The 27,823-nt window shown below is 40.7% G+C and overlaps 4 protein-coding genes across 4 annotated transcripts; all 4 read right to left on the bottom strand.

Moving 5' to 3' along the window:
• Nucleotides 1-2,089: 2,089 nt before the first annotated feature.
• On the bottom strand, nt 2,090-4,081 carry gjb10 (gap junction protein beta 10). Its single transcript, XM_020084623.2, has 2 exons — nt 3,943-4,081; nt 2,090-3,543 (listed from the first exon to the last, which is right to left on the bottom strand). Exon 2 carries the CDS (start codon nt 3,468-3,470, stop codon nt 2,679-2,681), a length of 792 nt encoding a protein of 263 aa, XP_019940182.2. The 5' UTR covers nt 3,471-3,543; nt 3,943-4,081; the 3' UTR covers nt 2,090-2,678.
• Nucleotides 4,082-5,259: 1,178 nt separating this feature from the next.
• Nucleotides 5,260-10,314, bottom strand: ppie (peptidylprolyl isomerase E (cyclophilin E)). Its single transcript, XM_020084929.2, has 10 exons — nt 10,201-10,314; nt 9,732-9,830; nt 9,592-9,635; nt 8,898-8,924; nt 7,841-7,922; nt 7,649-7,752; nt 7,442-7,565; nt 6,601-6,786; nt 6,334-6,476; nt 5,260-5,515 (listed from the first exon to the last, which is right to left on the bottom strand). Exons 1-10 carry the CDS (start codon nt 10,229-10,231, stop codon nt 5,447-5,449), a joined length of 909 nt encoding a protein of 302 aa, XP_019940488.1. The 5' UTR covers nt 10,232-10,314; the 3' UTR covers nt 5,260-5,446.
• A 1,452-nt stretch (nt 10,315-11,766) lies between these two features.
• On the bottom strand, nt 11,767-21,044 carry pabpc4 (poly(A) binding protein, cytoplasmic 4 (inducible form)). Its single transcript, XM_020084927.2, has 15 exons — nt 20,384-21,044; nt 17,699-17,892; nt 16,856-16,971; nt 15,806-15,945; nt 15,063-15,157; nt 14,844-14,981; nt 14,656-14,751; nt 14,235-14,504; nt 13,590-13,680; nt 13,066-13,161; nt 12,827-12,957; nt 12,646-12,736; nt 12,429-12,559; nt 12,214-12,338; nt 11,767-12,126 (listed from the first exon to the last, which is right to left on the bottom strand). The coding sequence occupies exons 1-14, from the start codon at nt 20,574-20,576 to the stop codon at nt 12,237-12,239; spliced, it is 1,884 nt and encodes a 627-aa protein (XP_019940486.1). The 5' UTR covers nt 20,577-21,044; the 3' UTR covers nt 11,767-12,126; nt 12,214-12,236.
• Nucleotides 21,045-22,482: 1,438 nt separating this feature from the next.
• zpcx (zona pellucida protein C) lies at nt 22,483-25,869 on the bottom strand. Its single transcript, XM_020084926.2, has 9 exons — nt 25,367-25,869; nt 25,177-25,289; nt 25,027-25,106; nt 24,577-24,748; nt 24,390-24,495; nt 23,732-23,817; nt 23,564-23,649; nt 22,650-23,487; nt 22,483-22,555 (listed from the first exon to the last, which is right to left on the bottom strand). Exons 1-9 carry the CDS (start codon nt 25,787-25,789, stop codon nt 22,534-22,536), a joined length of 1,926 nt encoding a protein of 641 aa, XP_019940485.2. The 5' UTR covers nt 25,790-25,869; the 3' UTR covers nt 22,483-22,533.
• Nucleotides 25,870-27,823: the final 1,954 nt, after the last annotated feature.

Consider the following 27,823-nt stretch of genomic DNA (forward strand, 5'->3'; position numbering starts at 1 on the left):
ATTTGTATTTCTCACTGCAGTGACATCTCAATGGGTCTTTTATGCTCATGACCAAGCCCAAAAAGTCTAACTTTCCACAAACATGTGATATAACAGCCGATCCCACGTGCATTCTATTGCAAAGTAACTTGATGATCAAGATGAATTCCTATTTGACATTGAGACATAGATTCAAAATTCAATGTGTGTATTTGTCACACTTTAAACAATACAAACAAGTGAAAATCTTTTGCTGGGAAGCTCCATAAATAGTTTAAATCATAAATAAATTAAAATAAATAAATAAATATAGATGAAGCAATAAAGACAGACAATAATAACGATAAGATAAATACAGTGATAAAAGAATAAAATACAACTTTGATTTACAAAAAAAACCATGTGACCCGTATGGCCGGTAATACCAGCATATGTGAGTAGGCATATTGTATACATAAGCAGTGGTATCATAATCCATGATCAGCTTCCACCATGATCTTCCATAACAATTCACGATGTGGCCGCAGCCGTGATCCTGGATCTGCAACGACAAGGCACAAGGAGTCCGGGGAGGAAGTGACATGTGTATGAGACACTAATGGGATGACGAGGGAGAACGAAGAATTCTGTGTGGATATAATGGAACAATTGTATGTTATCAGAATAAAACATTATGCATTTTACTCCATCTGTGTATAAATATAAAAGGTAGAATGGATGTGATTCCATCTGTGTAAAATGCCACTATAAAACTGACTGCTGACACCTCCTCTCTAAGTCTGGCAGCTATGAGCTACAACTCTCAGAACAATGTTAGAAATATCAGCGGCCAGTTGTTCTTTTTCATCTGAACACAGCATCTGTAGGTGCAACATTCAGAGCGGCCTCGAAGACGAGAGGAGCATTCAAATGGCACAAGGGGGGGGGGAGGGAGAGCTGGCTTTAGATGAGCAACTGGTCCAGGCAGTCTCCTGGGACACACCTGCAGGAATGCACCCCATGACTCAACCTCTACCTGGTGGCAGGTCTCAACAGGAGAGAGCAACGCGACTGAAATAAACACCTCGCTTTTCAACCTATGCTGCTGCTGCTGTGAAAGGAAGGAAACCTACCAACAGCAGAGAAAGCTGGGACGAAGAGGACAGATAACACTCAGGAAGAGATGGGAGTGGTTTCATAATGGAGTGGTAAACAAGAGCTGCACATGTTGGGGCCTGTTTATATTACATAATTTATTTTGCTTAATTTACTCTTCATGTCCAGAGCCTAGAGGCCGTTTGAACATTTCCTCCAGTAGTGCAGAGGTCGGTGTGGAAGAGACACACACACAAACACGCAGACACACACACGCATTCTTGTTCTCATCTACACTCTGTGGTATCTTGTCTTTCCAGTATTTTGGTTTCATCTGTATAGGCTGTGATGTTTGAGCTGCCACTCCAAAACACTGTAGGTAAACAAGTTGAGTTCTGTAACTATTAATTACTGTGATGCTCCACAGGCCTCATTTGTTCACAGGTTTCATTGGCAGTACAGATTGAGTTTCTAAATGTTGATATTTATAGACATCAAGTAAAAATATATTCACTTTCACTCGGCTGATGTTCTAGTTGAGGTTTCAGAAGAAGAAATCTCAAAAGCCTCTGTGGACACAATTGAAAAACATCCACCATGAGTATACAACACATCTTTTTACTCTCCCCTGGCATGTTGCAGTGTAAATACTGAAATCATTCATTCAGAGGCAGCACAGACGGTCAAATTCCTGTGCTGGGTGGTTCCGCACATCAGGGCAGATGAATCAGAGGGGTGGGAGACTCCTCCTCTGCCCTCCTCTAAGTACCAATCAAGCCAAACAATGAGGGCGCCGCTCATAGCAACAGGGCGATCTGGTACGGCCAGTGGGGAGGGAGGGAGTGTTTTTTTTTTACGGAACACATGGAAAAAGTGGAGGCAGAAAGAAAGTGTGAGACCTTGGTCCAACCCGCAGCTGCGGACTCGACATGCTCTTCTCCAGAGAGGCAGCAGCTTCACATTGGTCTGTGCCAAGATTCTTCTGTTTATTAGAAACAACTACTGTGTGAGTGGATCTCATGAAAAAAACAACACATTTTCAAAACATAAAAATCATCTTTAATGAAAAGAATGTGAACAACTCTGCAGCCAATAAAATAAACCCTGATATCAACAACTGTTTCAAAAGCTGCATTTACACAACAACACAATCTCTCAAGACTTTTGATAAATTACAAAGAAGTACAATATTTACAAGAAGACATCCGGACACGCGAGAGAAGGGGAAAAGACACAGTACAGTCTGCGTTGAATGCTCTGAGGCTGGGCACAAGCAGAAGGAAAATCTTACACAGAGAACCACATGTGCACTCTCCAAACCACAGGGTGACTCATGTAGGCTGGATAAAACAAATTCGTTTTTTTTCTTTTCAGGGGCTGTAGTGTAGAGCTTCAATGTGTTTAAAAAATCGAATCAAAAGGCAGTGATTGGGAATGTGATCACTGAAACATTGGTCTTGTGGTCTAGGATTCCTCTGGACCCAGGAACAGTCAGGAAGTAACTCCATCGTAGTTTAGTCTGTGAGCAATGTCAGCTGCCAAGTCTTTTAAGGAGGCGCCTGTGGAGCAACTCTCCTTTCTCGTGTCTCTGTTTCTCTTTTTTTCACAAGTCCTTCCCCAGTATCTCAAGATATGGCGACACTGTATGAGGGCGCAGGTGTTTCTGGGGTGTTTTCACTTCTCATCTTTAAAGTGTTCGCCTCCATCAAGGTGCTGCCGCTGGACATCTTGTCCGTCAAGGTATGGCGAGTGTGATGGATCGTGCTGACACATTCATGGCAGCGTTTGCCAATCAGGTAGACAATTTCAAAAATGGAGAGCAGGATGCAGACCAGGCTGGTGACCACCATGAAGACGGTAAAGATCCTCTTCTCGGTGGGCCGGGCGATGAAGCAGTCCACCTTGTTGGGACACGGCTTCTGCTCACACTTGATGAGCAATGGGAAGTCGTAGCCCTCGTAGATGTGATAGACGAGGTAGACAAAGGTGGCGTCCACTCCTATTTTGAAGACTAAAGTGAGGACGTAGGTCCACCACAGGCCCCCACGCTTCTTGCCAGTGTTCTCGTAGAGGCGGCGGCAGTTCTCGCCATACCTGTCTCGGTTCTTGCGTTCCCTGTCCTCCCTGTAGGCGACGTGCATCACCACCAGCAGTGAGGGGCAAGTGACGAAGATGAGCTGCAGTGCCCACAGTCGGATGTGGGAGACGGGGAAAAAGTGGTCATAGCAGACATTGTGGCAGCCGGGCTGAGCCGTGTTGCACTTGAAGTCCTTCTGCTCGTCACCCCACACCTTCTCCGCCGCCACCACGAACACCATGACCCGGAAAAGGAAGACGATGGAGAGCCAGACTCGACCGAAGGCGGTGGAGTACTTGTTCACTCCGCTGAGGAGGCCCTGGAGGAATGCCCAGTTCATGACGAGGTTTGTTCACAGTCTGTCCTCTCTTCCTGTTGATGGAAGACAGGAGATACTCTGGAAATGTACCAGCCTGAAACAAGGGAAGAGAACAGATATGTTATAAAGATTAAAACTGAGGCGGAACTGGTTCATTATCAAAAGAAGTCACGTGTTTACATGTCTTAAGAGAAAAAAAGAAAAGACAGACGGAGAAAAATGAGCAAAATGAGCAAAAAAGTGATTTAGCTGTATTACAAAAACTTTATAATGTATGTTTAAGTTAGCAAGATCGTCCTAATTCGTCGCTGTACCGAGACACAATCACACAACTTTTCCTCAAATCACACATTCACTTCGCTCCCGCTCTCAAGTTTCTACAACCGTGCGCAATTACGCGTATCCAAAATGCCCACGTCCACAAACGAGTGAATTCCAACAAGTTCGCGTTACTGTTAAACACAGTTAATAAGAACTGAACGTGAATACTCACAGTTCAAACTTCTGGTCGCGGCTCAGTGTCGAAGCGGAGGAACAGGATTGGGATGAAGCTCTGCGCTCAGAGATCCAGCATTTCTCAACAGCACGGCGGAGAGGGAGTGTGTGAGTGAGTGAGGCGGTGGGTGGAGCTGCTGTTCGGCTGCTGTGTCGTCTCATCTGTCCAGGTGTGGCTGCTCCAACTATCACCTCCCTCCACCAGGTCCATGAGAGAACTGACCCCCCCCCCCCCCCCCCCCCACACACACACACACACACAAGGCTTTATACATTTGTAGTACAGTAATAGTGTAAATGTAGACGTCCTGCCGCGAGATCAGAATAATGAATATTATTATATTCTATATAATATTAATTCTATATTAATAATATATATAACCATTGTTAATTATAATGGAGTATATTGACTGAATAAAAATAATAACTTTACATCTTTGGAAAAGCTGTTCATAACAAATACTAACTGAAAATGATCAAAAATACACTTGAAAATATGTTTTAAATTGTAATGTAAAAAATTACTGAAATAACAAAAATAATTATTATAAGTATGGTTGTTTGTTATGTTTTACTATTATTAGTAGTGTTTCTTCAAGTTAATTTATTTGCATGAAATCAGTAGAAAAAAAATAAGCAGGTTGAAAATATTATAATTTATTATATTTTTTTATTCATTGGAATAGCTCTACAGATAACTGGAAAAATACTGACTGAACTAAAAAAGTTTTTAATTATTTGCTTGAATTTATTTTTTAATTTTTACATTAAAGGTTCAGTGTGTAGAATTAAGTGACATCTAGTGGTGAAATTGCACATTGCAGCTGAACAGCCCTCACCTCCCCTTCCAAACATGACAGAGAACCTGTGGTTGCCGTCCGTTGTCATTAAAACTCAAAGGGTGTTCAGTTTGGGCTACAGGTAAAAACATGGTGGCCTCCATAGAGAGGACCCGCTCCTGATGTAAATATAAAGTATTTAAATATAAAAGGTCCATTCTATGGTAAAGGAAACAACAATTTGTACATTTAGATGAAACACAAGTGAAAACGTCACAAGGATTATTTTATAATTTCAATTTCTTCCAATGGATCCCTTTCACCTAAATCTTACACACTGGACCTTTAGACCAGTAGAATGAACTCTCAGGTTTGACATGTTTCTTTGGAATAGCTCTAAATAATTAAGAAAAATACTAACTGAACTAGACAAATATTCTCATTATAAAACGACTCTAAACTCCACCTAAATAATTAACTGTATGTGTTATAAAAAGATTTATAGATATATTACAATAAAGGAGTAAACCAACAAGTCGTTATCAAAATGTAACTTTTAATAAGTAAAAATTTGACAGTCAAGCTGTAGAAAACAGTGTTCATTGAAATATTTACATGACAGAAGATGTGGCTTCAAAGACCATGAACACACTCATGCTCTCACACATACACTGCCTTTACATACACAAACAAAAAAACGTCAAGCGCAGGCCTCCCACGCGTTCACACGTATTCTCCACAGTCTGAGATGATCACTTTCTGCTTCGGCTTCCCATCTTTGTTCCCCTGAGCCTGAAGAGAGAAGATCATTTCAGTCGACTAGAAAATTTAATTCACTTTGAAATCTACACTTCCTTATCACAATATAACTGACTTTGGTCACAGTAACACAACAACACAACTTTTCTACAGAGCAGAGTGTTCAGAGGTATAAACAAGTTAAAACCTTTTTTAAACCATTTGAGATTAAATTTAACACCAAACAAGTCATGCAAATAAATACCAAAGGTGAATTTGTTCCAAGTAAACACATTTATGCCCTTTAGACTCCACCATCCTTCATCATTGTCCCAAATTTGAAAGACCTTTGACACTGCAGTTTGTTCTTCCAGGCACTGGGTTTAACCACCACAATGAGTCATTCTCAAGCCACTTTTTGTCCAACTTACATTTCCCCATGTTGATAAACTAGCTAGCAGCTAGAAACAGAGACTATGCAGCACATAGGAGAATTTGAATTCCTGCCTCTTTGTTTTGGCAGAGCAGATATTTTCATGGTAATCTTCGATGGCGTCATGTCAAACACGGTCCAAAGTGAAAGTTTCATTCTTTTAAGGTCTTTTAAGTGCAGTGTACAACAGTTATGGTCACTAATTCACTTACATGTTCCAAACAGTGTCTCATTTTTTGAAACTTAGTCTTTATATGAACAATAGCTAATCTTTATCACTATTTATCTACTGCAAAATCTGGATCTAGTGAATTTGAATTTGGTTTCACAAGGGAACTGTTGAACATTGGTGGAGGTATATGCTTTACTGAGTGACCTAGTTTGATGCTTATTATAGCCCTTTACTCATCTTGGTAAGATTAAGCCATTTATGTTTTACCTCCATCGCACGGACCACGTCCATCCCCTCCACCAGCTCGCCGAACACCACATGTTTGCCATCCAGCCAGTCCGTTTTGTCAGTGGTGATGAAGAACTGAGAGCCATTTGTGTTGGAGCCGGAGTTGGCCATGGAGAGCTGCCCTGTGAGCACAAGAGACATGGATTTAACCAGTCACCCACAGGATCTACTAGTAAACACAAACCACAGGCCTCACACTCACAGACCTCCCCACACGCTCTAAGCGCTGAGTACAAAACGCCTCACCTGGGGCAGTGTGTTTGAGGATAAAGTTTTCGTCATCAAACTTGCGGCCGTAGATGGACTTGCCACCGGTGCCGTTGTGGTTGGTGAAGTCGCCTCCTTGGCACATGAACTGAGGGATGATGCGGTGGAAGCTGCTGCCCTTGAAGCCAAAGCCTTTCTCATGTGTGCACAGGCAGCGGAAGTTCTCTACACAAGATGTGAGAATAGATATTTGTGTTATTATTATTTTTTTTTAAGTTATACTTTCTATTCAGAAAGAGAAGTTTCATTTAGGTACCTGTGATTTTTTTTTTTAGAGGTGCACAGATTTATTAACGTCTTTATGCAAATAAACTAAGCATGAGTTGTTTCTGTTTTGTTTTTTTAAAGATGGAATGTTATTGAGCATTCACACATATCAACTTTCTGAAAAGGTTGAAGCTGCTCATTTATCTAAGCCGGTGTCAAGAAAAGTTAAGACAAGCTCAATTTTTCAAGCTTCAGCACAGGTAGGGGCCAAATATATCATGTTTAAACAAATACTCAAGTGCAAGCAGTGGCCAATCAAATCAATTTCATGCAACTGAAAGTCCTGTCTGACACGTAACTACGAGATGAGGCAGAGTCAGTGTGTGAACTTGGTGTGTGTTGATCTGGTTGTTGAGTTTGTTGTAGGTACATTTCTTCAGCATTGCATGGACAGGAAGATTGTGACATTAACACTAAAAGGCAGCTATACTGTGTGTCCTGAATTGGAAACTGATTGGTTGTGATTGCACCAGCAGCAAGCGTCAGGCACATCCCCCATTAAACCCCCAAACAAAGAGTACATGTGAGTGCTCTCAGGACACTGCATACACACCTGCTGTCATGGGAACGATGTCCGCCCGCAGGAGGAAGCGTAGTCTCCCTGCCAGCTTGTTGCCGATCTTGATGTCCATATAGACCTGAGGATTAACTCGGCCTTTCTTAGCGGGAGGCTCAGCCTACGGAAAAAAAAAACCTTACTTCATTTACCATCTTAATTAGGTTACGGTCAGTAACACCAAGACCAGGTATGAACTGTCACCTCCTCTGTTGCTGTGGTGGTTGTTTCTCCACCTGCTGCCTCAGCATCAGCCTCCTCTGAAGTCTTCCCTGAGAACTTCTTCAGCCAGTCATCGTCCGACCACACTGAGGGAAAGCACAGTTAAGATCAAACCTGTGGATTTAAAATCACTGCAGAGGTGAAGTCATCAGTGAACAGGTTTTCAATAATCACCTGGTCGAGATGAACCTTCTTTGATTCTCATGGGTTTGGCGATGTTGACTCGGACAGTGCGACCAAAAAGCTCAGACTCATTCTGATGAATACAAAAAAAACATTCATATCAAGAGGGTGAGTTTTTTTTTTTTGTAGCTGGTTTTAATCTGAGTCTTCTGAAAAAAATGTGCATTCATTTTAGTCTGATTTCATTCAACAAAACCAGAGATTTTAGTGTAGTTTCATAAGTGACAGGTGGATCACATTTTAATAATGTATTTTTCATTTTTGTCTTTTTTAGGTGTACTGTTTTTTGCCTTTATTTAACAGAGATAATTAGGGATAGACAGGACACAGGGTGAGAGAGTTGCAGCATGACACACAGCAAACTAGGAGTCGAACCGGGGACTTGCTACTCAAGGCTTATGCATCTGTGTGGTACATGCACTACCTTTCCAGCGATCAATTCGTCCCAATTTTTTGAGGGCACAACTGTCATCCACCTTTGTGTGCAGTTACCATGGTTACAGGTGTCCTTCTATTCTGCAGTGGTACAGACTGCCTCACCTCAGAAAAATCCAGTTAGCTGAACAGAATATGATCTAGGACAGACGCTCAGCTGATATAGCATCATTGCAACAAACTGCTGTTCACTAAGTCTTCAGAAAACACTCATTCTTCTACTGCTACTGTTCACTCTCTGGGTTTGGTTTGAGAGGTGACGCTATATCAAGAGCAGCGAAGGAAACACTTTTACTACACATATACAATATGTGTTCCCACAGATGCAGGTTGTTGAATACAACGTCGAATTGAAACTTGTCCATTCACCAATTTAAATTTTTTTAAATTTATATTTTCTGAAGAAAAAAATAATAAATTCTTTACATTACATTTCATTTCAAATGTTGCTTTTTTTGTTTCAGTCTTGCAAATTAAGTTATACCTATATATTTTTTATATATTATTATTTCATGACTTTCATTGATTAAATCCACAGATGTGGAATTTTTAGGTAAAAATAATTGAGATAAAACATCATTGGCATGTGCGTGCAGGAATGTGATCCACATACCATGTTATCGATAGCTGCTGCTGCATCCTACAGAAGATAAAGGACATAAAAAGGTTATTTACCCTGAAAGATCTTCCAGGAGCAATAGCTAACTATGTTTACAATGCATTCACTGGTCAGTCTACCATTAACCTTCTTCAGTATAGGACAGCATGTTTCCTCAACGGTGTGGGTCAATTTATTCCATTCATTACACACTATAGCATTGCCACAGTAATAACTGAAGATTGCAAACTAAAGTTAAAACCATCACCCAGTTAATGTGCTATTATTCAATTCAAACTACATATGTATGTCATTTAATTCAGGTATTCAGGTATTTTCTCATTGATAATACTGTCATGAATCAGAATATTGCAGCTCAGACTGGGCGTTAATATCAAAACATTATATCCAGATAAACATTTACATCAGTTGTTCTAGATAATTATCAGGATAAATGTCACTTTATTTACTATATAACTATACTTTACTATATAAGTTTAAATGCTGATGTTAGCTCCTGAGTGAAGGTTGAGGTTTAAAGATCTTCTTTAAGAGCAGAGAATGACAAATCTGAAATCAATGAACTATGTGTTATGTATTAATATTATATCAATATGTATATTGCTATTGATGAGTGATATTGTGATAACTGTTGTTTTATCATCCCTGATTGCAGCCGGTTTACATTAGCACTATAAGTCCTACATACCTCAGCCATTTCAAACTCAATGAAGGCAAATCCCCTGTGCTTTTCTGAAAACAGAACATGAGACAGATCATTGCAGCTGCACACCACACATCATATCAATCACTGAGGCAGCGGAGATGTTGTGCGACCACAGCTCTCACCTGTTTCATAGTCTAAAGGTATCTGGATGTCTGTGATGTCTCCAAACGGGATAAACGCTGCGTGTAAGACCTTCTCATCCACCTCCTCAGCCAGACCACCTGAAGCAAACACACCACCGAGCTCAACAACAGGATGGAAGAGGATATACGACTGTGTATACAGATATAACCATATATATATATATATATATATGAACAGCCGATGCTATGCTAACTTTAACAAGAGGAGAAAGAAGCAGGTTTACTGTATTAAACATCCTGGACTTTTTTCCTTCTGTGTAGTTTTCTATCATGTCTTTATTTAAGCCTCATTGTACCGGCAGCTTCTCTCCGTGTACTCATTCATGTTCTATCCACTTTAAATACGTTGGTCTTTTCCACGGTCGAAGCAACAACACATCTGAATCAACTGCACACACACGAACAACCTAACTGCTGCGAGTTTTAATGAGAAATAACACGGACTCACCGACATACAGCACTCGTTTGCTCGACGCCATATTGGATCTGACCCTTCAACTCTAACCCCGGGAGCTTGTGATTGGTGGAGGGACACTAAAGCCCGCCCCTCTGGTCTGATGAGCTCTACCGCCCCCTGTCAGAGGAAACCGCGAACTGCAACTTAAGTGTGTGAAACAGTTCTGTATTTATCAGACTAAAGAGTAATGTCAATAAAGATGATGATATATATATATATATATATATATATGATCTCAATTTTGATGAAACAAAATAATGCACTTCATGAAGTGTGGTGCTCTTTTATTTCAGACAGAATACCATTTAGCTTTTTAATGATAATAATTATAATAATAATAACAATAAAAATAATAATAATACGGGTAAAATCAAGAAAGGCATTCTGGTTGAAGTATGTTTTGAGGTAATTCCATCATATAATTAAAATAAACAAACAACTCAAATAAAATCAGGGAAGTCTCTCATGGTAGGAGAAGCAGCAGCGTTATTAATTACATTAACAATGACTCTTTTCTAAAACATTTTGTAACCAAGTTGCTGTAGCTGATGTTTCTTCCTTGCTAGAAGAACACTTGTTTCTGTTTGTCTTTTAAGACTCTTGAGTTTATCGTGCCCAATGAACAGTTTGACCTCTGACCTTTCTGAAAACGTGGAGAATATGGATAAAAACAGACTTTTTAGCTATTTCATTTGCAGACATGAAAACCAGGGGAAAAGTATTTTAAAAACCTGGCGACCAAATACTTTTTCCTATTTACTACTTTTTACCATCTCCACTTCTCTGTAGGTTTTCCTTCCTTCATGCAACACTGATTCCATCTCTCTCTGCTCTGATAACTGCTAAATTCTCCTCACCTACCACTTGTCCTTCTGTCTGGCTGTGAGAAAAAACATTACTCTGTATATTAATGAGATTAAAAGCAAAAAAGGCTCCCCTCTGGTTTATCTACTTAATCCACATGACAGAAAAATGTAAATATCATACTCATGTTCCCACACTACAACACTTTTACTTGATTGTAATTGGACCAAGGTAGAATTAGGAATGACGATATCCCTAATTTATAAAAGCCGAAAAAGTAAAAATGACAGTTTGAGAAAAACATTAACGTTGACAGACTTTTATTTAAGACAACATAATAGACTTAAATACAAAATTAGAAGCAATTAGAGATTTAGCATTTTAGAGCTTAATATAAAAACATGCAAAAGTCAGACCTTGAAATCATGGTTCTGATTATTACCTGGATATTTCTAATTTAAGGATTCAGTGACAATTCTCTTCAGGAAAAACCTACCTATCTTTCTGTCTTGAATGCAAAAAACCTTTTTAAGAGGCAAATTCAAATACTATCTTTTCCCCTTTAATGTCACTTTTATCACTCATCAGTCCGACTCCTGCTCAGCCAAAATAAAACTACAGTATGATATTCAACATTAAATAATTTGTGGCCTGACTATTCGGCCCATTACTCTGTAACACCACTTCTCAGAGACTTCTCTCTCTTGAAACTGAACACAGCAGGTTACATTCAAGGATTAAATAACACAAGAGTTGTGACCTTGATATATCATCCCTTTATTGAGAATACCACACACCCATGAAAACATGATTGGAGGAGTCCATTTCAAATCAAGTATCAAATGTCAAGCAAAGAAAAACAACAAGGCTCAATTTCCTTCTAGAAAAAAAAGGTGTATCTCCTTCGCCACTGATTGAAGGACCTTCATTCAAGATTCATTTAAAAAGTATTACAGATCTAAAAAAATTATGAACTGAAATGTTTTTTAAATGTTCAAGTATTCTTCAAAATTCCATTTTTTTTCTTGATTTTTAGTTTTGCATAATTCTTCAGAAGGCTCTGGTGTTTGGAGTCAGCGTAGCGTTTCTCTTCCCATTGGCTTTTTCTTCGCCCTGAAACAACACAACCACTTTTCATTAGTGCCACAAAATCAAATATGCATGATCATGAATTGGTTTTCTGCTTGTGTATGATCATACCAATCCAATACAACACACAGTCTTCAGGATGTCGCAGCAGCAGCAGTAGTAGTCATGGGGCCCACTTTTTGAGTGGCGTCTTTCTTTGCCTGATGGGCCTGTAGCACGGCGACAGCTTCTTCCACCTGTACAAAGAAATCATACAATATCAAGTCACAGTGTGCTATGTAGATGACCGACCCTTCACTGTGACTAAGACAGAGGTAGCTACGTACCTTTGAACGCAGAGATTCGTGAGACTCCAGCATATGTAGCAGTTCAGAGTTGTCGATCTCCAGCAGCATGCCGGTGATCTTTCCCGCCAGGTTGGCATGCATGGCCTGAATCAGAGGGAAAAGACGCTCCCCTATTCGAAAAAAAAAAGAAAAGTGAATGAGAATGATGAAAACGTAAAATAATTTCAGTCAATTCAATGTGAAAACCCTGTCTAACCCAGCATCTGTTTCTGCTCCTGAGGGGGTGCTGCAGCCAGCATGGAGGCTGTGAGAGGCTCTTGGCCCTGAACGTGCACAGCTGGCTGAGCCTGGAAGAACACACGAAGAGGATAATACAGACAATAACTTCAAATTACATTCTGAAAGAGAGGATGATGTGATTGATCTTTTGAACATACCTGCTGTAAGGCAATCGGTTGCACCACCTGAGGGTTGGGGTTGCGGACGCCAGTGGCGTATTTGTAAGGAGGCATGGCTCTGGGGCCTGGGACGCCCATGGAGGGACGAGGAGCCATGGTCTGGCCAGAAGCTAGTGGTGAGGAGAAGAAATGTGGCAGGATTTACACAGGGTCTTGACAACGTTTACAGTACGGTTGTTTAGGTGATATGTCTGCCCGCTTGCTATTGGTCAACACACCTCGTGGTCCCTGTGTGTTGTTATTAGGAGTCATGTGCCTCAGGTTGGCCCGAGGTCCAGGCTGACGCAGTGAGTTGGGGATCCCCTGGAAACCACCTGATAGTGACAGAAGCAGAAATGGACTCCATTTATAACTGCACAGAAGTTTTTAAATGAATGATGATGTTTGAGTAATCTAAGGCTGTTTTTACCCAGTCTGAGTTTACAGGTGGGACTGATGACAACTGTGTGTGTGTGAACCAGTGAGCGAGAGAGAGCTGATAAATCAATTAAGCTACGTGCAGTTCTGCTATGAAGACAGATTTTACCCATTTAAAAGAAAGTATGAATCATTATGCGGTGATCTGATCTAATATAATGTGGGGTCCCAGACCACCTCTGAATGTGGTCTGACTGATCAGATCTCAGGATGAATTGAAGACACTTTTCATTCAGACCTGAACTTTGCACCGATCACTTGTGGTGTGATCATGTTAATACCAGGTCTGAAAATGGTGCATCATCGAATAAAGCCAAACACTCACCTTGACCTCTACCCCCTTGTTGCTGCCACCGGGGGTTAGGCCGCATTTGGGCCAGCTGATTGGGTGCATAATATGTTGTCCTATTCTGGGCCTGGTGGACAAAAGAAAGAATGTTGTCATCTAACAGCGTTAAAGCACAGACATGACTACAGCTTTTTAAAGAAGAAAACAATAAGTTGTGGCATTTTACTGGAATAAAATAGAAACCTGTTGGCGTATGATAACAGTTCAGCAGTTTGCCTGGTGATCTCAGAGACAAGCAATTCAAAAACTTTGGGATAATTATTTCTTGGTTGCATTCTGAATTCAAATATAGTATGCTAGCATATTTGGAATCTATTGTATCTGAGAGTATCTCCCTGTCGATTCCAAAACCACAGCGATCAATAAAATTTATAACACATTTTATTTGACGTGCCTTTCTAGAAACCGAATGACACCTAACAATATGTCATAAATAAAAAGATATTAGATAGATGTTATGCATGGGAGACTGTTGATATTCAAACAGATGTCCAGTTGGCAGATGTGAGGTGGGAGAGAGTTCTAGAGTCCAGGTCCAGAGCAACTGAAGGCTCTGGCACCCACAGTACAGATCACTGCTGCTTTCACATACACTGTCATCTCAGATATCAACTGTCACACCTGTGGCACTGCTGGCATGAAGTATCCGCTGGTGGGCTGGAACTGATTGATGATGGCGTTAGCGGGCATGGCTCTCATGCCTGCGATACGCTGCATGTACTGATTGGTGAGGTGGGCCTTGCGCTCCTCTTTGCGCTGAGCGAGAGCCACGTAGAGAGGTTTGGAGCCAACGATCCGGCCGTTCATCTCGGTCACAGCCTTGGTGGCTTCTTCAGGGGAGGAGAAGCAGACGAAGCCGAAGCCTTTGGAGCGACCCTCCTCCAGCATCACCTAAAATCAACAGGGAGTGTGTCTGAGTAAATTCATACATACACACTGAGTCAATGCTGTCTGTCTACTGCCCTCTCACCTCATTTTGTATTGCATAAGTGTTTTATTTTGTAGTGGTGATGCATTGCAGGACTGGACTGATTCTATTTACCTTGGCACTTGTGATGGATCCGAATGGAGAGAACTCCTTACGCAGTTTCTCGTCATCTATAGTGTCGTCCAGGTTCTTAATGTACAGATTTACACCCTGAAAGGAAACAATCAACCATTACGTTTAGTGATGTCATTAAAAAATTGGATATAATATTGATTGCATTAAACTTTTGAATTCCTGCTGACCTGATAACGACTGATCCTTTCTTGTTTCAGCATCTCAAACTTCCTCTTCAGCTCCGCCTGCCGCTCCATCTTCTTCTGCGCCCGCCCGACAAACACGGTCTTGCCATTGAGTTCAGTGCCGTTCATGTCCTCTACTGCCTTTAGATGAAGCCAGAGTTATCAGAGGAACTTTCTAAGAAATTAAAATACAATTTTCACATTTCCATGGGGCCAAAGTACCTTGTTAGCGTCCTCGTGTTTCTCGTAACTAACAAATCCAAAGCCTCTGGATTTGCCAGTGGGGTCTGTCATCACTTTCACACTGAGGGTTTTACCTGCACAGGACAACAAACATGGAGGAAAGACAGAAGAAGTAGACTAGATTAGGATTTTTAGGTAACAAGTGCAGTGAACATTCTAAACCTGCCTGTTTGGAATGGGCTGCTCTCTTGGTCTGTGCATATGATGCAGAGCTATTTCAGAATCATTCCTTGTCATTAGTGCATCCTCCACAAACAGTTCTAGAACGTAATGTCACTTTTCTTATTGTTTGTGAAAACTTTGTGTTCCTCCCACCTGGTTTATCTAGAATTATTTTATATTCAATGTTTTTCATAAAATAAAACTGAATTCGATTCAGCTGTTTATAGATTTGAAGAATTGACTGAGTTGGGTGTTCATTTTTCATACATTGCATGTCGGCTTCATCTATTAAACAATCGACACAATCTTCAGACCCAAGTTCACAACTTCAAAATAAAAGCTTTGTAATTTATCATCCTAAAGCATTTCAGGAACAAAAAAAACATGTGCTTTTACTTTATAAACAACTTGCTATAGAGGAAGTGATTCTATGAACGTTGTTGCCATGACGGACATCAATACCTGTGACACTACGGAATATCTGTGTCAGATATATACATCTATTCAGACAGACGATTGTGGCATTGTAGTATGTAAATAAATAGATCTTGTCAGTTTACCATATTTGTCAAAAAACTCCTTCAGCCGTTCATCGTCCATATCGTCCCCAAAGTTCTTGATGTAGACGTTGGTAAACTCTTTGGCTTTGGCACCGAGTTCAGCCTCCCGTTCTTTGCGCGATTTGAAACGACCAACGAACCTGAAAATGGGAGGGAGAGCAGCCAAACACACTCTTGTAAAACAGTCCTGAGAAACTTGAAAAGCAAACCAGGTTCCATCTCTTTCTCCGATCTAAAAAAAATACTGGTCATCCGGTTTTCCAGCTAAAGAACGCTCTGCACAGACCTGACCACTCAAGCGCTATAAGTAAAGGATCCTTTGGCAAAAAACACAGTCATCACTTACAACCTCACAGCTACATTTCATCATCACTCCTGCAGTAAACATTGAAAAAAACAAAACAAACTGCTGTTAACATCACCAGAGGCAGGCAGATATGTTGGCATGCTACACAGTGACACAGTGACAACCATCAGAACTGTTGGTCCAAACTGGATGAGGAGGTGGATGGAGCAGGATGGAGAAACAGAGTCTCACAGTACAAAGGAAAGCTGAGGACGACCAAATGATCTTATATACCTTGCTACGACGACCTCTCCCCTTCTGCCATCCAGTATTGCATTCCTGCATTCGATCCATCACTAAAACACACAAGCGTGGTCATACACACACACACAAACACTCCAAGACGGGTGACCAGCAAGTGGACACATGGAAGTAACAAAAAATGCATCTGGTAGGAAAGATAAGTTAGAGGATTTAGTGTTTTTGTGTTTTATCAGTTTAGAGGCTATCTTCATACTGGCAGTAGTGAGAAATGAGTTTATTAGTCAGATTATCCACACACAAACTCTCCAACTGAAAAAAGACACGACAAGTCAGTTCACTCAACACAAGTGCAGAAACACACACTTATAAACATGAGGCACAAAACATATCACAGGTTTATATCAGTCTGATCCACATAAGCTGTCGCCATCACCTAATATAAATTATCGCTAACACGAGTAAACAACAGAACATGTGCTCCTAGATGATCGGACACTCACACCTTGCGGTCATTCAGAAGCATCCCGTTCATCTTCTCGATGGCACGGTCAGCCGCGTCCTGGGTCTCAAAATGGACGAAGGCATAGCCCTTGGAACCATTTTCATCACACACCACCTGGAGAGTGGAACGACACACTGTAGATGTTAACATGCCAACACACAGGTAGTTCCTAAGCCTTAAAATATGAATAGTGAGGCATTTTGTGAAATGGGTTTGTTCACTTTCTTGAAGATTTAGGTGAGAAGATTGATACCACACTCGCATCTGTGGGCTAAAATATGAAGCTACAGTCAGCAGAGGGATAATTTAGCTTAGCATAAAGTCAAATATATTAATCAGGGGGAAACTATGGAGGACAGAAACTTCCAAAATTCAAAGTAAAGAAAAAACTCTATAGCATAAATAAAGAGATAAATGCAGGAATACAAATTTATTTCCTATGTATTTAATTATTTATTTTATTTATATTAATCCATCAAAATGTTATACATTTAATTATTTATTCCTGGATTAAATTTTTATATTATTGAGTCATTTAGTTATTTCTTTATTTTGGCAGTTCAATAGAATAACCACTTGCCTCGCTCTATCTGCAGGAAACAAAACCCATCGGAATGTCTAATTATGTTGGTTTGTTTTTAGTCCAAACTGAAATTTTGCAAATTATGTAAATTCATGAAGCTTAAAAAAAAAAGCAACAATATGGGCAAATTCAGATTATTATTGTTCTCCTGTCTCCATTCTTTGAGCTAAGCTAACAGATACAAGCTTTTTAGTCAGATAGGAGAGTTGGGTCATTCTTATCTAAAGTCCCCTGCTGACGTTTATAGCAAACCTCTACCTTGCAGGAGAGGATGTTGCCGAAGGCGGAGAAGGTGTCGTACAGGGCCTTGTTGTCAATGGACTTGTCGAGGTTCTTGATGAACACGTTGCCCACTCCAGACTTCCTGAGGGAGGGGTCTCTCTGGGACCACATGATTCTGATGGGCTTCCCTTTCACCACGTCAAAGTTCATGGTGTCCAGGGCTCTCTCAGCTGGGGGGAGGAGGGGCAGAGGGGCAGAGGGAAAGGTCATGGGTGACTGTTTACACAGAGACATGAGTCTGAAAACATATCAGTTACTGATATGTACGCAACATATCATTGTGCTTTCATCATGCATAGTAAAAAATAATTTCTATTCTGACAGTCCCATGATGCAACAGTAAATGCAGCCATGTGCTTTATTAAAACAGTTGGTCCTCCTGTGCTGTGTGTGCCACAATGGAGGATCCCTGCCACCAACCCGTTTACAGAGAATGTTCAGATACTGCAGTCGACTATGAGGCTGACAAGTTGTCTGTGAGCAGCTGGGACATGTGGTGGGGGGCAGCTGCAGTCAGCAAGCACATGGCCCCTGTTCTCTGACTCACCACATGCTGCCGGGCAACCTCCCACCTATGGGCCAGTTACGGAGGCAGACCCCGACAACAGCATCCGAAAAAGTGTGGTTCAGATTTGTCTTTATAGCTTTTCACTGTCTACTGCTTTAATTATCACACCGGCTCTTAATGTCCACGTTGGCACAAATGCCAAACACCCTTTTGTTCAGGCACTCCACAGTAACACACACACAAACGCAGGCCGGGCTATCCAGCTAAAAGTGTCTGGTAAACAAAACGGAGCTGCCTTGCGTCTGCTGGCATCAGCAGTTTGGCTTGCAATTGTACTTTACAACCCATGTGCTCAGAGAAGGTGTGTGTCTCTCTGTTCTAGTGTGTGTGTATATATCGCTGTCAAACATGGAAGGTTCCCAGTGGCAAACTTTCACTTTAAAACAAGCCAAATCCTGTATGGAATACAAGATGACTGTTTTTAGGTTACATGATGCCATTTAGAAAGGTGTATGGTGAAATAGTCAGTGTTGTCAAATGTTTATTTCTTTCATTTAATAGGTAAACTATTATGGGCAGGCAGATTTTCTGCTGCTCACATAGAAGCTCTATATTTAGAGAGGGGTCCTGAGAGGTATGTGCTGGCGTGGAGTGTGAGTGGAGCACTCTGTGCCATTGATGGCAAAGAGAAACATTTAACAGGAATTCTTAGATGAGCAACACCAAGTCTCGGGAGTGTTCACAAGTATGAGATGTAAAGAATTAAATGAAGACAATTGGCTGCATGAAATCATCCGTAGCGACCAGTTACCTCTCTTCGTTCACAAACCATGTCATTATTGACCCACGGACACGTGTTTGGTTTGGACACCATCTAAATACCCAGAAGCCCCCTCCCCCTGCTTCATGTCTAAACCTCCCAAGAACAAATGGTGTCTTCTCACTGAAGGCCTCTCTAACATTTACTGGAATGAGTGAGACCACCACTCTGGGAGTGAGCCGGGTGTAAACCATCATTACTCCAGCTGTTGTAACCGACATGAGCACAGATAAGTTTTCACAGGTGTTGATACACGCCACAGAAAAAAAAAGAGTCCGGACAAAGTAAACATTATCATCAGGTTGCTGATGACATCCCAACCACCTGCTTCCACTGCTCAATGTTCCATACCACTGGTTGTATACGCACAAGTCTCTGAATAAAGACATGTGGCATCAGGTCCTAAGAAATAACAAATTAGCCTGGATTAATATTCACTTAATCACCAACCAGTTGGAAATTGAACCTGGGATTAAGGGTTTATCAATCAGACCACACCGGAGGTTATTATTCAGCTGTGCTTGTCCTGTTTTCTCACTCTCAGTGGATATATGGCAGCGGCGTGCAGTGGGAACTAGTTTCACTCTGCAGGCCTTTAAATAGGAGCAGAAATGGGTCATTTTGGGCTGAATGCAAAAGATCAACCATGCATAGACTTCTACATTTCAAAACTGATAAGAACAACATGGCTTTTCTGGTGACTTTAAAGCATAAGTCAAACACTACATTGAGTCATGGCTTTAACAAGTGACATATATTTCCAGGAGTACACAAGAAGTGGGTCAAGTTTATATAGATCCAGTAACTGCTTCAACCAGGCAGAAGAACTGCAAGTGACTGAAATAAATTGTAAAAACTCATTAGATTAACTATGATTTTTGTGTTTTTGATTCATTGAGGATGAAGAGAATTTGTTGAAGAATAGAGTTAAAGAAAACAATAATTTGATAGATGACAATTGATGTTTATGCAATTATGTTAGAGTAAAGTAATGTGCAATGGTGTGTATGTATAGTCTTATTATTTGGACTGTAGTAGGCTGTGTATACATTTGTATGAGGTAAAGGTGTGATTCAGACTGATTCATTTCATTTTCGAAATCGATCTATCTTCATTTATGTGTGTACAAACATATTTGGACAAATAAATCGAACCTGTTTTATACTGCCATTATTGTTGCATGCTGTTATGTTGACAGTTTGAGGCTTGACATTAAAAGCAAACAGTCACATTGTCAACACTGGAGGGGTGCATGCTTCTCTGCCTCTTCTATACAAGTGTGTACTGCAGCCACACACACACACACACACGGGGACAGGACATGTCCTCTTACCGTCTGCAGGCTGGGAGAAGTTGACATAAGCGTATCCGAGGGATCGCCGGGTGATCATGTCTCGACAGACCCGGATAGAGAGCACCGGTCCGGCGGGGCTGAACTTCTCGTAGAGCATCGCCTCCGTGATGTCTGGGTGCAGATCGCCAACGTAGAGAGAAGCCATCGGATAACTCCCGGTCGCTGTGTTCATTCCTCGGATTTGACTCAGTTAAAATGAAGCTTCTCTCAAACACAAAATGATGATTGAAATAAGCCGATATGAAGGAGTCCAAACTGCGCTTCTGCTGTCAGAATAAAGACTGGAAGGTTAGTGGCTGTCTGAGCCAGCCCGGTGAAGAAATCTAAAACTAAAATAAAATAAAAATCAGGGTTTAAAAAAGAAAAAAAAAGATTCCCGAACCGATTCCTCCTTTAAAAAAAAAAGACGCCAACGTCGGGAAAAGCCCGAGGCCTCTTGTTTACGATATTTTTTTTTTATTAAAATTTTTACTATTTTTTTTAAGCGTTTGTTTTACTTTCAAGTATTTCTTGTTCTTGTTTTTATTTAGATTTTGTAGGTTTTATATTTTTTATATTTTTAAGTTTTTTTTTCTAGAACAGTGAGTTAGACACTCACGGTTGTTTTGTGGCCGGTGAAAGAGACTGCGGGAGGGAAGCGTGGCCACTATATACAGAGAGAGAGGTGCGGAGGAAACAGTGGCAGGGGTCTCACACACACACACACACACACACACACACACACACACACACACACACACACACACACAACACACACACACACACACACACACACACACAGTGTAAAAGGGAGAGAGCACACTGTACCGTCCCAACTACTCAGCTCTGCTCCCCACAGCGACATCTGGGAGGAAATACACCCTGAAAACCGCTTAGTCATACTTTACAGGACGATTTAGCAGTAAAAGTACTGTAAAAGTACTTTTCTATATGAGTGGAAATCTGATTTGTTTCTTAAAACCACATGACCTTGTATAAGAATGGGCAATATGTTTTACATGATAGCATATGGTTTAGAAAACAAGCCCCATTATTATCATTTACATGTGATTCATTTATTTAAGCTGTACAATAAATAATTTTATCTCTTGCTGATTTATCTATACAGTTGTACCCGTTGTACATTTGAATATTGTTAAATAAAGTAAAGATGGATGAAATGACAAAGCATCTCAATCCCAACTGGGTGGCTGGCTCAGTTTAGATCTTAAGCCTGCTCTGTGATGTTATTGGATGGGAAATGGACCAAAATAAAAAATTCTTCAAGTTAAAAAAGTTCTCAAAGCTGGCTGTCATTTCATTCATTTAGGATTTTGCAAATACTATACCTGACTGAAAATCACAACATTTGGAAGGATGCAGTGTGGGTCAGCAACTAACTCATTGAGTTTTGGTGCAGATTCGAGAAATTATCTTATCTTTAAAGGTCCAGTGCGTAAGATTTAGGTGAAAGGGAACTATTGGCAGAAATTTTATGTAGAATAATCCTTGTTTATAGTCACTGATGTTTTCACTAGTTCATTTCATCTAAATTGTATTGATTGTATTTTTTTTTACCCCAGAAAAGTCCCTTAATATTTAAATAATTATATTTAGATTGAGAGGGTCCTCTCTACAGGGGCCGCCATGTTTTTTACTTTAGTCCAGACTGGGAAAACTAAACAACTTTTGAGTTTCTATACTACCACAGGCCCTTTTTGTTTGGAAGGAGAGGGTGCATTGAGGGGTATTCCAGCTGCAACATGCAATTTCAACATGAGATATCAAAAAATTCTACACTCTGTACCTTTAACGTTGCAAGAACAGTTTGACATTTTCATTTACTTCCCATGGAATATTCATGGGTCTTCATGTAAAAGGAAACAGTCAGTGTTTGAAGAGGACTCATGTTAGTGTGGGTATATTTTGTGCAAATTGAATTTAAGGGGACTGTCAGGCCTTTGCTTCGTTTGTAACTGGGATTTCCAAGTTTAATTTCTGAATAGTGGGAGGAAGTGGAGCAGCAACATCCATCTTTATATACAATTTGTGTTTAAAACCAAAAGCTTGGAATGACACTCAATAAAAAAAGTCCAGAATATTGCCCAACAAGTTTATTAAATTAAAGTACAATTATAAAATAGATGCAATTATTCTGCTTTGTCCATCATCCTGAGGAGAAGAGAACATAAATTAGGAATTTATACACTGACATTACAAAATAATTAACTGATATTTGATGTACAAGATTTCCATGTTTCCATACCTCAACAGATCTAGGAAGGTCGTGCGCAGCCCCTTCCGTCTGGGCTCTTGTTTTATTTTAGTCCCATTCATTCCACATCCTCTAGTCACACCTTTTCCCTCTTGTTTCTCCACCTCTTCTTCCTCATAACTCAGCATCTGCGTCCCATCCGCCCCTTTGGAGAACTGAAGTTTTGAGCGAATTATTGGTTGGTCATCATTCGTTCCTTCTTCGGGGATCACGGCTGCATCTGCTTGCATTTTAGCCGGCTCATCTTCCACTTGGTCAAAATGAACACGGTTAAGGTCATTTACAGTCGCCTCAGCTAGCAGAAGGATGTCGACCTGTGGAACATCTGGGCCAAACACTCCAGATCTACCAGACAACTTTTGTCTTGGAGAAACTTCTGCAATAGCTGTAATGTCATCCATTACAGGAAACTTCAGATCCGACAATGCGGCGTCACCTTTTAGGCCATTGATACTTTGACCTTCGATCTGGTTTATGGGGAGATTTGAAGGTTGCGGCACAGGAAGGTCATTTGAAATTATGTCGCTTGCCTTTAACCGATCCGTCGAACCGTCTTCAAACTCCTGCACCTGTCCAGTCAGCCATAGGGTCAGTCTGGCAGTTGGGTCCTGACTCACAATGACTACACCCTGTGGAGGAGACGACATCTTGCTTCTTGATAGAGAAGCCCCAGAAACGATTGCATCTCCCGTCACTGCGTCAGACTGCATGAAGTTGGTAACCGGGGCAGAGGGGGTTTCTTGTGGTTCAGAGACATGCTCTGAGCTCATCTCAATATAATTGTCCACAATGACTAATGGACCAGTGCTGACTGTAGCCCTGATCTGATCTGAAATGACACAAGGCACCGAGTTATTAAGAAACGCCCCCAAATCTTTATCATTGTACATTTAATTAGCACTGACCTTCAGGATGGTGCCTCACTGCTGGGCCTTTACACTTTGAACTGCAGCACTCGCATACCTCAACGTCTCCACCGAGCTCCTGCCATCTGACATGAGAACATTTTAGAAGTCATGGTAAAGTAACAGAATACAACCAAGTACATGTGTGTTAGTGTATCACTACTGTACCTAGAGTGGATTAAGTTGTAGTTGCAGGATTTAGATCCATGAGTGACTCCCTGGTGTGAGATGAGCATGCTGCAGTGAACGTAAAGCTTCAAGGAGAAAAAAGAAAACATGTCACTCAGTTCAACAGCAGAAACATACAGCCTGTCAGTGAAATTACATAACTAGAATGGCCCTTACAAAAAACAGTTCCCTTAAGTTAAAAGCCATGAAGCCAGGGCCACACTACATTTCCTCAGCTACACATTGGTCTAGCCTGTGTAGCCTACAACCATAAATCCAAAGTTTTATTTGGATCGCACATCCTCATTGATACCAACCCCCTTACTATGGGTGAAGTTTTTCAATGTTGAAGAACACCCTCTCTCAAGATCCTTGATCATCTCCCTGATCCACAACAGAATGTATCCTTGACATATGCTTTCATTCTACCAATCAGGCAGCGCTATAATTTCATTTTTTAATAATACTGTCAACTCTGTAGGTTGTTTCTATTGAACTATAGGAGGAAAAAATACTTTGAAAGATTCATTTTTGAGTATGGATGACACTATCATTTTCTGTTGAAATTTGGCCATAACTTTATTCATTTTATACTCACACATGTGACAACACCCTGTCTCCAGCTACACCATCGCACAGGGTAAAAAAATAAACTCACCTCAGAAATGAGATAGGATGTGTTCAAAACAAAATTGACCACATCCCTTCCGCTGGAGGCCACAAACTCTACGACAGGATGAGGAGAACCCAGTGGGGCTGTGCACCTGCAGAAATGGTTTTCTCAGGTTATTCAGAAATGTAGACACAACAGTGAAGCAATGATGAATACCTGACTGGCTGCTCACCCTTTGTTCATTATGACTGCATGCCGAGGTTTACTCTGAGGCTCCGGGGACGCAGAGACGAAGCAGGACTGGATGAAAAGCTGCTGATCAGGTGTAGTTCTGGCAGAAACCTGCAGGTTGATAACTTGGCCTCTTTTATAGACATTTGACTCTGTGACATTGGTCCAGGAAGCTACAGGAAACAGTAAAAACCTCAGTGTTTGCAAATGAAATCCCCAATGTAACAGCATCACAAGGTTATGTTTTTCCTCTGCCCGATCAAAGGGCTGCCTGATCCAATAATCTGTGGATCTTGATTTAGGGAAAAAAAAAAAAGCCAAAGTTAGGAGACTGATATTAAGTTGTGCAATTTGGTGTGTAACTAATTAATTGTGAATTCAAATGTAGTTTCATAAAGGGGACTTTTGGGCCTTAGCAGAGGTATGTGCTCTACTATGCATCATTACTCACATGTCACAACTTTCATATTGAATCGCCTGCCGTTCTCAGAAGGTGCCACTGAGTCAGACAAACTTGGACGAAAATAAGACCTGTAAAGACATGCAGTTATCTTTAGTATGTGTTTTTTGTAATCACCCACAGATGTCTCTGGTGGCTCACCTCTTTGGGAAGCAGGAGACATGCACCATGGGAGGAGTATGCCACCAGGGGGCAAGTGTTTTTTTGAGATTAATGTGGATGGCATTGGTGAACATCACCAAGCCGTTCTGCATCTGCAAGACAAGAGTGAGGGTTCAGAAAACCCACCACAAGGAGGTGCTGAAGTAGGAAGAGGATCTGGTTATCTCACTCCAAGTGTGGTTCCGCACTTGTCCACGCTGTAAGTGAAGACAAATTGGTTTGGTCGCTCTCTGTTGCTATAGCAGCCATCTCCCAACTGAATCTCCTCTGCGGTCAACATGGCACCACTGGACCTCTTATCCACTAGCACAGTGAGCTTAGATTCATCACAGAACACCTGCACTCTGGGAACGTTCAGGATGGGAGGCAGGTCAGCGAGCATGTGGAAGTCAGGGCCCGGGGTTTGCAAGGAGCTGAAGATTGGGTCATATGAAAAGAAATCAAAGTTTCTCTCAAATGACAAAGGCTCACGATCATCCAAAAATCCCAGAAAATCCTGGGAGAGTGTGGCATCATGCCTATTTATGATCACTGAGTGAACAGAGACAAGATGTCCAACAAAAATGCAAACAAAGGTCCCGACCAGCCCCATTTCAAAGCTCAGAGTGAACCAAGCTGTGCGACTCCACAGCCACGTGTGAACTAAATGAGCTGAAGAGGCAGGAGGGAAAGCTGCTGGCAATCTGACTGATGAGGCTGATATGCTGCATTCACATGAATCTGAAATCTCCACACCAGTGTAGCCTGTAACGCTTCATGCCCCTTCTGTATATTATCATCAGACAAAGGTAATTTACAGATTAAATTAAATTTAAAAAACATTTCAAAGGACATTATGTTTTTGCATGTCATTCCTGAGTGCAAATATTTCAAATACTCAGCCTCTCTGACAAAATACCAAGTGAACCTGGTTTTCATGATCTGCTATAAAGCAGAAAGGACCAGGGAGATAGTTGTAACATGTTTTATGTCTATCTGCCTCTCAGAGGGAGTGCATCAAAATTGATATGCAAACTAGTTGTATGTGTCTACTGTAAAATCATGTCACTGTTAATTTTACAACCCAAACAGAGAATTCATACTTAAGTCCTGAAACACAAGAAGTGAAATGTTCCAAATCACCCCTTAGTCTGTACCTGGGGTCAAAAGTACAATATACAAATAACGCATAATATGCTGATAAGTCAAAGATACATTTGTGACTTCTTATTTTAAATTGTGTCTACAGATGTTCAAGTCATGAATACTTCTGACTTTGTAACATGCTGAATAACTTAAATAACTTTTAATTCATCTTTATAAAACATTAAAAAAGATCCTGAATCAATAAATAAATACAATGTTGTGTCTTGTATGTTTAAAAAATATATTTATTTATGTGGTTCACAATTACATTTTGCATGTTTTTGACCCTTTTTAATCTTTTTCCGTGGAAGAAATACAAGAAGCTTTGTGCCCATGTCCATCATACTCGTTGATCTATTATTTTAACACCTCGATGCTGATTGCTCTTTGGATGTTGTATGTCAGAATCAGAATCAGAATCAGAATTCCTTTATTGTCCCAAGATTGGAATATTAACAGTGTTGCAACAGCAAGATAATCAACAAGCATGATAAGTGAAGAATATAAAGTAAAGATAAGTTAAAACAAGATAAATTACTATATACAATATACATATATATATAAATATATATGAGAGAGGGAGTGTGTATGGTGGTCTACTGGGTGCAGTGCTTGTTGTACAGTCTGACAGCAGCAGGGAGGAAGGACTTCCTGAATCTCTCCTTCACACACTTGGGGTGAAGAAGTCTGTCACTGGAGGAGCTGCTCAGTGTTGTTAAAAGTCCTGCATGGGGTGGGACACTGTCTCCATCATGGAGGACAGTTTGACCAACATCCTCCTGTCTCCCACCACCTCCACTGGTTCCAGAGAGCTCCCCCCTCTGATCAGTTTATTCAGTCTCTCCCTGTCCGTGGTATGTTGTATGTTATATTTTGTGTATTGTTTGTTGTATGTTATATTTTGTGTATTGTGTATGTTGTATTGTGTATGTGGTATGTTGTACGCTGTATGTTATATGAATGTTGTTTGTTGTATGTTGTATGTAGTATGCTGGATATTGTATTGCTGCGTTTACACAAATGAAATGTATAAATGACGGTTTTGAATGAAAATGAATTTTACTGATGAATTCCAGAAATAGTGATGAATAAATATGTAATTTGAAGAAAATGGAAAAGAAGGAAATGAAATATTTAATACCTTGAAAAGAAGAGTGGCCACGGTTGACAAAGTGGCACATGTGGTGAGAATAAACTGTTCATAAACAGACAATGAAAAGATGATGTCCCAAAGCTTGTGTGAAGCAATCCACTGTCTATAGCCTGGTGGGGGGTTGGGTTATACATATAAATCCTCATGTAGAGACTGTAAAGACAGTCATGAGTTGTTAGTGTGAGTCACTATAAATACATGCAACATTAAACACGGATCTTTGCATTTGGAACATACAGGAGATAAAGCTGTAACACAAAAACAGGTTTCGTTACTAAAGGTAGAGGGGCGGAGCTTGTGTACAGGTAAGCGGTAGGAACAAGCGCCTGACTGTGTGTGTGTGTGTGT

Source organism: Paralichthys olivaceus, chromosome 12 (genome assembly GCF_024713975.1).
Source record: "Paralichthys olivaceus isolate ysfri-2021 chromosome 12, ASM2471397v2, whole genome shotgun sequence".
NCBI lineage: Eukaryota > Metazoa > Chordata > Actinopteri > Pleuronectiformes > Paralichthyidae > Paralichthys > Paralichthys olivaceus.

Bases quoted from the DNA above. Each gene is read 5' to 3' on its own strand.
- pabpc4 (XM_020084927.2), bottom strand. From the start codon at position 20,576: ATGAACACAGCGACCGGGAGTTATCCGATGGCTTCTCTCTACGTTGGC. The intron at 14,505-14,655 runs GTAAATAGAATC...TGTTGATTTTAG, and splicing joins GATCCATCACAAGTGCCAAG to GTGATGCTGGAGGAGGGTCG. The intron at 12,737-12,826 runs GTATGTTCAAAA...GTGTTCTTCCAG, and splicing joins AACCGATTGCCTTACAGCAG to GCTCAGCCAGCTGTGCACGT.
- gjb10 (XM_020084623.2), bottom strand. From the start codon at position 3,470: ATGAACTGGGCATTCCTCCAGGGCCTCCTCAGCGGAGTGAACAAGTAC.
- zpcx (XM_020084926.2), bottom strand. From the start codon at position 25,789: ATGGGGCTGGTCGGGACCTTTGTTTGCATTTTTGTTGGACATCTTGTC. The intron at 24,749-25,026 runs GTGAGTAATGAT...TGTTTCCTGTAG, and splicing joins CAATATGAAAGTTGTGACAT to CTTCCTGGACCAATGTCACA. The intron at 23,650-23,731 runs GTACAGTAGTGA...TTCTCATGTCAG, and splicing joins TACAACTTAATCCACTCTAG to ATGGCAGGAGCTCGGTGGAG.
- ppie (XM_020084929.2), bottom strand. From the start codon at position 10,231: ATGGCGTCGAGCAAACGAGTGCTGTATGTCG. The intron at 9,636-9,731 runs GTGAGAGCTGTG...TTCTGTTTTCAG, and splicing joins ACCTTTAGACTATGAAACAG to AAAAGCACAGGGGATTTGCC. The intron at 6,477-6,600 runs GTGAGGCGTTTT...TTGTGCTCACAG, and splicing joins CCTCAAACACACTGCCCCAG to GGCAGCTCTCCATGGCCAAC.